This window comes from Eupeodes corollae, chromosome 2 (assembly GCF_945859685.1).
Source record: "Eupeodes corollae chromosome 2, idEupCoro1.1, whole genome shotgun sequence".
Classification (NCBI taxonomy): Eukaryota; Metazoa; Arthropoda; class Insecta; order Diptera; family Syrphidae; genus Eupeodes; species Eupeodes corollae.
Window position 1 is genome coordinate 60,892,131 of NC_079148.1, and position 8,554 is coordinate 60,900,684.

At 37.6% G+C, this 8,554-nt stretch overlaps 1 protein-coding gene across 1 annotated transcript; it reads left to right on the forward strand.

Moving 5' to 3' along the window:
• The first annotated feature begins 407 nt into the window (after positions 1-407).
• On the forward strand, positions 408-8,294 carry LOC129945899 (RILP-like protein homolog). Its single transcript, XM_056055856.1, has 5 exons — positions 408-1,068; positions 1,182-1,490; positions 6,207-6,598; positions 6,683-6,778; positions 6,940-8,294. Exons 1-5 carry the CDS (start codon positions 763-765, stop codon positions 7,046-7,048), a joined length of 1,212 nt encoding a protein of 403 aa, XP_055911831.1. The 5' UTR covers positions 408-762; the 3' UTR covers positions 7,049-8,294.
• Positions 8,295-8,554: the final 260 nt, after the last annotated feature.

Consider the following 8,554-nt stretch of genomic DNA (forward strand, 5'->3'; position numbering starts at 1 on the left):
AAAAGTCCCAAACAACTACATCCTTAAGGGTCCATAAGAAATTCACGAGCAAACTAACTCATGTTAAGATCAATAGATAAAATGCTCACAGTGCAGCATGTTTGCCAAAAGTTAAAAAACCACTTAAGTCGGGACTCTGGTCAATACATGTTCTCTAATTCTCCTTATACAAAAAGAATTGAGTTGCTAATAAATAAGGATGTACCTCCGTGTGTATATGATTTGAATTGAAATCCGTTTTCTCGATCCACTAGACCAATTGAAACTAATAGAAAATATGAATCGAGTCTACAAATCAGTCAGACTGTCATTACATCCCACAAATCTACTAATTTCCACTGTAGACCGACCCTTAAGTACTAAAACTGATAAACACAAACAGTCAATATGGCAGTACCGCCATTAATTAATTAGTCATCTGTGAGCTGTCAACAAATTGTTACTGCGGTGTCGAAGGTTAATTTTAAACTCTCTTCTCAGGAATAAAATATTATTAAAAAATAAAAATAAAACACTTCCAAATTCAATTTAAACATTCAAATAACTTATTCCGTTCAAATACCACCAGAATTGCAGAAGTTTTCCATCGTGACAACCCCCCAAAAGAAAACCTTCGCGCATCAGGCCACATAAAAAGCACGCAAAAAACTATTGTACACAAAATTAACAAAAAGAAAGAAAAAAAGTCGCTGGTCAAGCTCAAATAATTGTTTGAAGAAAATTTTAGTCAAAATTAACTCAATTAGGTGGAAACAAACACTGATGCCAGGATTTCATCTCAATGAAATGGGCGAAATGGTTTTGGACGCAGTTGACGACATTGGAGTCGTTGATGTCTATGATTTAGCATCAGATATTGGCAAAGAATATGAGAAAATTATCGATCAATTTGGTCCTGAAGCAGTCACAGGGCTGATGCCAAAAATAATTAATACACTCGAGCTGTTGGAGGCTTTGGCTACGAAAAACGAGCGAGAAAACGCCGCTATTCAAGAGTTGACTGACAAAATATCACAGTTAGAAAGTGAAAAAAATGAAAAGGCTGAATTTCGTAAAAGATTTGATAAGGTAATTAAAATTATTTAATTACATAAAAATAATAAAAAAAAGAACAATGTAATTTATCTATCTGTGATCTCATCATGGTTTATTTTATATGTTTGTTTTCATTGATTCGAAAGGAATTGGAAGTTATTGAGGAACAGTGGCGCGGTGAGACCAATGAGCTGGTTGAATTGGTTAGCACTCTTCAGGAGGAAAACAAGCGCTTAGTTAAACAGACACAAGATCTGCAGTCGGCGTCTGCACAATCATCTGGATTGGGCGCAAGCTTGACCGAGAGTTTTATGTCGGTAACTAATAATGAGCTAACAACGGCTTTATCCGACACACAAGTGCTGCAGCGTCTCAAGGAGCAGATATACAAGCAGCGTGATGAGCTAAAAAAGAGGGATCGAGAATTGCAGGAAAAATATTTGGATATTGAAAATGTAAGTAAGCATAATGATCTTAGATAAGTTCCATTCCATTCCATGAACAAATAAACATGTTCATATTTGCATCTTTTATTATAAAAAAAAATAGGTTGATAAGATGTATAGGTACGCCAAAAGCAGGAATGTGTGAATTAGCGTCTCCTGTATCTCCTGTATTTCGATTTGCTTGGATGTTTGTACATAAGTATTTAAAGATAACTTTTTTGATAAGGACTATCTAAAAGAAAAACAATTTACAAAAGAACAAGCATTGTTTATTTATACGAAACGTTCCTTCAGCTTAAACTATTCATTTGCAAATAACAATAAAGCATTTTCTAGTTGATGAAGTGATAATAAAATAACTAATTAAAGTTATGCATACGCTGTAAACAAACATATTTTGTTAAGAGATTTATCTCGCTGTAACATTTGTATTTACAAAAATAAATTCAACCACAGTTGATCTCGGGTCAGCTCCTAACCTTAAAAGCCTGAATTTGATAGAATCTACGGTAGGTTAGGCAGCCGCCTGAGTCCACATGGAGATTTATCTTTGTATTTATATTAAAACAAATATTATAGGAAAAAACATTTGTTTAATGTTATATAAAAACATTCTTTACCATTGTACATAGTAGGTTTTAAATGAGTAATTTACATTTAACAAAATAAAAGACAATTATGAGAGGTCGTTAAGCAAGATGAGATGTGAATAAATTCTTAGAATTTTGTTTCTCAAAAAGGGAGGTATATAAGAGGTTTAGGAACTTGTAAATCCATTTTATGCACCTGTAGCTCAAATTCTAGGAAGAGATTTCTTATTTCACAACAAATAAACTGGTTACTCATTTTCAGACATAAGTTCGAACTGTTCTATTAAATATTTGCAACTAATTTTCGACTTATAGAAATCCTTTATTTTGTTTCTTTACATGAAATTGAAATGGATTACAGACAGTTCATTCAAAACCAATATTCATACAGTAATGGGAAAATAATAGAAACAATCTTTTTATACACCTTAAACTGCAATTTAAAGTGTATTGAAAAGAGTATGGAAAATTAAAGAAAAATACTCATGAACTTTTCAAAGTTTAATGATAACTAATACAATAAATTACTTACTTACTTAAGGTGGCGCTACAGTCCGGGGCGGACCTGGGCCTCAACCAACATGCGTCTCCAGCCAGCGCGGTCCTAGCTAGCTGTCTCCAGTTTCGCACGCCAAGTTGGTTGAGGTCCTCTCCTACCTGGGTGCGCCACCTGAGCTGCGGTCTTCCTCGAGATTGGATTCGAAGACCTTCCGGGCTGGAGCGTTGATGTCCATTCGCTCTACATGACCTAGCCATCTAAGCCGTTGGACTTTAATTCTGCTAACTATGTCAGTGTCGCTGAACAGCCCGTACAATTCGTCGTTATATCTTCTCCATTCTCCATCTATGCGTACGGGACCAAAAATCACACGAAGAATTTTTCTCTCGAAGCATCCTAAGACCTCATCCGGGCCTCAGCGCCATAAACGAGAAATGGGATGATGAGTGTCTTATAGATGGTGAATTTAGATGCTCGAGAGAGGACTTTACTTCTCAATTGCCTTCTAAGTCCGAAGAAGCAGCGATTTGCAAGAGTTATTCTTCGTTTGATTTCAGCGCTGGTGTTGTTGTCGTTGTTAATAGCGGTGCTTAGGTAGACGAAGTCCTTAACTACCTCAAAGTTATAGCTGTCATTGGTGACATTTTGTCCAAGACGGCGTTGTTCAGTGTCCTTTTTTGATGACAGCATATACTTGGGCTTGCCCTCATTGACCACTAAACCCATCTTCTTCGCTTCTCAGCATCGACTGCGGTTCTATTACGATGTTCCCCTGATCGTCCTTACAGGCTTCGGTTCGTGGCTTGTACCCTTGGGAGGTTTTTTTTACCTTTTGTTAAAATTTACGAACCTCATTCCTGTTGTGACATCCCTCTATCTCCTCGAAAAATCGCTTCTCATGCTCTCTTTTTTTCCATCTAAGAAGCCGGTGTTTCTCTCTCCTCTTCTACTCGTAGAGCTCGCGAGCAGCTCTAGTCGTTTTGTGCAGCGCCGTTTTGTATGCCTCTTGTTTCGCTGCGTGCGCTTGCCGGCATTCGTTGTCAAACCAGGGGTTTCGCTGTGGTGACCGTGTGAAACCTAGCTTTTCAGAGGCAGCATCTCTGATGGCTGCAAGGCAACGTTGCCACTGGTAGGACTCCTCAAGAGGTTATTAGAGACTCGATCGACATGGCAGGCTCTTGCAATTGTAGCCGTCTAACGTCGAATCTTCTCACAGTACTTCCTTGGCTTGGATCGGGATATCCGTAGCCGTGCCTTGGCTACAACGAGGTAGTTTTTCGGGATTTTCGGATATCCTGGATACTGGAGAAGTGTCGTGCGTCGATCGTGATGTGGTCAATATGGTTGGCGGTTGATTGATCAGGAGATTTCTATGTCCCCTTGTGGATATTGAGATGTGTGAACTGCGTACTAGCTTCCAGAAGGTCTCGCCCCGCTGCGAAATCGACCAGCCTGAATCCGTTATCGGAGGTGGTGTCGTGTAGGTTGTATCTCCCGATTATGCCACCAAAGATGTCTTCTCTTCCTAGCTTGGCATTAAAATCTCCTAAGACAATTTTAATGTCATAGCCAGGGCACTGCTCATATGTCTTGTCCAAGAGCTCGAAGAACATATCTTTGGTGTCTTCATCTTTCTCCTCTGTTGGGGCATGGGCGCATATTAGGCTTATGTTGGCGAACTTAGTCTTGATGCGGATTGTCGTGATGCGCTCGGTCACACTGATGAAACTCAAGACTTTTTGCCTGAATCTAGTTGCAACAACAAATCCACACCCAAATAGACGCTGTCTTTGTTCTCGGTAGCAGTCTTCGTAGTAGATATCGGAGTCTTTTAGTTTGCGTTTGCCCGGTCCATCCCATCGCACTTCTTGGATGGCGGTAATATCTGCCTTGCAGCAGTTTAGGGCTTCCGCTAATTGTTAGGCTGCGCGTGGTCTGTCAAGGGACCTAACATTCCACGTACAGATCCGAAGTTCGTTGTCCTTATTTCGTTTGCGTGGGTTGTCAACAGTGAATCCGTCCGTATCCGAGGCTTGTTGGTGCTTCGCAACTAAAAGTATTTTTTACGTGGCCAGGAAGTCACCACGACGGCACAACCCCCCAACCTGGAGGGCCAGATCCTTAGTATAACTCCAAGGAAGGGGATCCGGATAAACCGCTCCTTACAGGCCTGAGGCCTGGGCTTCGAATATGTCGAAGAAGCCCTACAAGGTGTTCACTAAGTAGTTCAACCTTACTGGAACTGTAGACGCCACCGTTGATTCCATCTCGAGAATTCGTCCGCTGCCACATGGATAAGAAGAGGTGCCTCTCTCGTTTGCTGCCCCCAACAACTTTCCACTAGGGTTGGAACCCAATCTCCAGCTGAGATACTAAGCACCCGATGTTTACCGCGGGGAGGTGAGAGTAGGAGTTGATAGACAGAAGTGGGTTTTGAGAAAAACCTGTAAACGCTTGTGTCCTCTTGAATGCACATATCTACCATTTGAACATCAACATCTGATATCCGTAATTTCTCTGATAGCCAGACCGCTATCAAATCTCTGGACTCTGTCTCTACAAACTCTATAACAGTCCATAACTGTCGATCATCTCTAATGGAGATGGCGCAACAGTTTAATATTCACCTTTGCTGGGTGCCGGGCTATGGAGACATTCCAGGTAACTGTAAGGCAGATGAACTCGCCAGGAACGGTACAGTACAGCCTATACTACCACGTTTGGCACATACTGGCATACCAATCGCTACTTGTAAACTGTTGCTAATGCAAGACGCTGTGAGGAGGGCAGGCACCAGGTGGACCAACATCACCACGTGTCAAGCCACAAAAAACATCTGGCCAACATTGGATTTAAAACGTTCAAGGTGCATGCTATCTATAAGCAGATCGCATATAAGCCGATAATAGGTGTCATAACCGGACACTGTCTAATAGGAAAGCACGCCACGCGACTAGGCGTATTCTCAAATGACTTTTGCAGAAGCTGTATGGACGAGAAAGAGGAAGAAACGGTTCTTCATCTTCTCTGCACATGCCCTGCTCTGGCTCGAAAACCCAAGAATTACCTAGGAGAATTCTTCCTTAACGATCTAAACGATCTAAATCATATCAGCATAATCAGTCTCTCACGTTTCGTAAGGTACTCAAACTGGTTCCATTGAGCTTAGGACGAAGCCTCAAAATTCATGTGGTATCACAATGGGCCATTAAACCGGCCTAAGTGTGTCCGTTTCCATCTTGGACAGCCATTTCAACCTATCCCTTGAAGAAAGCTCTAGGGATAATTCGTGTTTAAAGGCTTTGGCAGGCTCTTTCTGCTGCAGTCTTCCAACATTGAATTTTTTCCTCGTCGGTATTGTTTACCTACCATCGATATTTCCACGAGCAGTTTAGCAAACAGTTTCTGCTGTTCTATTTTCCAGGCAATATTTGTACATTTTTCTCTAATTTTACAATAAGCCCAAACAAAACACAAATGTTAAACTTAGCTAAATCCTACAAAAATAAATAAAAGCATCCGCTTCCTTTATTTTCTTAATTACTAATAATATCCAAAAACGTTTTTTTTTCAGAAAGTTTTATTTAGCTATCTGTGTTCAAACTCAATACATTTTTTATTCTTATTATTTTTTAGTTAAACATCCAAATGGACCGACTTAAGAACTCCGGTCGTGAGACACGTCGTCGTCATAAACAACTTCAACTTCAAGTTAAAACTCTGTGTGAAGAACGTGCGGATTTCTTAGCCCAATTACAAGATCAACACCGTGACATTATGCAACTACGCAAACGTTTGGGAATTGCCGAAAAAGAAAATGAAGATTTGGTCAAATCGCAAGACGAAAATGATCCAAATCGACCTCGTTACACAACATTAGAACTAAAAGAAATAATGAACGAACGTGATGAATTACTCACAGCAATTGATAATCTCAATGAAGAATTGAAAAGTTTAAAACCAGATGATAGTTTAATAGAACCTGAAGATGAAGACGAAGATGACAAAAAACCGGATCAATGTGAAGCGTAAGAACAATTTGGAGACATTTATTTCAGTTCGTTTTTTTTTTCAAGTATATTTTTGTTTTGTTTTTGAAATCTTTAATTTAGACCTCTGGGATATGATGCTCCAGTACAAGGTCCACTTCCTTATGAACCTGATGATGCACCCTGGAAAAAATCATCTGAATCTGGAATAAGAAAATTGTAAGTTCAAACATTTCTATCACCACTTTTTAAACATACATTTATTTTATATACAAATTAAGTATTAAGTTTTTGAAAGCTATAAGCTGTCGTTTTGGCTTTACACAATAAAAATAATAAAAAGAAATGACAAAATGACCCAACTTCAATAAAATTTACAGTTTCAGAAAGCTATTTTATGAACCTGATGGTATGAACCCAAAACGTTCCTTAGCTACGCTGTCAAAAATGGCTCTATCAGCTACCCCAACTAATAATGCGCGCTTGTAAGCTTACCCAACCCAGGTGACTATGTTTAAATACAAACTCAATTAAACAAAGAAAACCAATAATATGGTTTTGCGCAGTACATTAGGACTTGATAGATCCTTTCTTCCCTATAACTAAATTATATATTAAACTCTACCAATTAGTATTACATTTTTATTTATTTATTATTTTAAACCACCCGAAGAACCAAACAAAGCACTTATTTCTAAAAATTATTAATGTTTTTATTTATTTTATATTCTATTCTATTCTACACATACAAATCTAATGTTAAAGTAAAGAAAAAAGAAAGCAAAAGAAACAAATTTAAAAATACAAACAATTACAAAAGAAATACAAAAAACAAAAAACAAAACACACGCATACACATTTTAACTTATCGTATTGTATTAACATCTAGTCTGAGAGTGTTTAAAGCTCAAATTTTTTGATAGAAATTTCTTAGAATGAACAAAATGAAAATAGAATTAAAAAAGAAATAGAAAAAGAAACAATTTTAGGTCGTTGCAGTTAAAAATAAAATAAAACCAAATCATTTTGAATACATTAGTAGGTTAGTTATAGACGAAATGGAATGGAAATAAAGTATTTATATACAATAATATTTTAATTGACAAAAATATAATTATTTTACTTTTTTATGCTTTTATTTGAGAAACATAACGTATTTACATACAAACAAACACGATCCCGATATCAGGACGATATATTTTGTATTGATCGAATTATTTTCGTGGAGTCAATATATTTAAAAAACATTATTCGACCATTTTTTTAAAAGCAATTTATATTAATAATTATTTATGAAAGCCCTTGTAACTTTTACCTTAATGCCTTGTTTCAATCTTAAATTGTGAACCTCAATTTTTATTAATTTGATTGGGTAATTTTAGCATTATACTTTCGATTCACTTAAAGCCTTTAACTCTTTCAGTCACGATTGTATACTAAGAATATTTTGTCATTTCTGTTTTACTTTTATAATAAAAATCGACTAAAATATAGCAGAAAATATTTTAAAAAAAACCGGATTACTAAAGTTTTCGAGAAATGAGGTGGTTAGCAACCCTAACCACAATGACTATTGACGAAGAGAAAACTATGATGGATTGTTAATACTTTTTATTATTAATTAATATTTCTTTCACGAAATTAAATTATAAACTTATAACTACTTGGTATGAAAATCTGCAAAACAGGTTTTTCCTTTGCGAATGCAAAGGGGAACTTTGCACGTATTGCACTGCCATATCTTATATAAGTACTTCTTTCTGGTTGATGTTGACTGCATTCTAGACGAATTTCCTCTGCGACTGTAGGCTTGTGACGTTTGATAAATGCAGGTCCAAGAGATGAGGACCTAGAACTTCGTTTTCTGTGTTCTAAACCAGGCCTTTGCTTCTGTCTGACATATTCCGGCGCCAGAAGACCCTGGTATACGCTTCGTATGAAGTCTTTCAGAGTTAATGGGTTTAGGTCCGTGCGAGAAGAGGCCTGCAGTTCCTT

Coding starts and splice junctions, on each gene's coding strand:
- LOC129945899 (XM_056055856.1), top strand. CDS start 763: ATGCCAGGATTTCATCTCAATGAAATGGGCGAAATGGTTTTGGACGCA. Junction 1,069..1,181: donor TTCGTAAAAGATTTGATAAG/GTAATTAAAATT, acceptor TTGATTCGAAAG/GAATTGGAAGTTATTGAGGA. Junction 6,779..6,939: donor GAATCTGGAATAAGAAAATT/GTAAGTTCAAAC, acceptor TAAAATTTACAG/TTTCAGAAAGCTATTTTATG.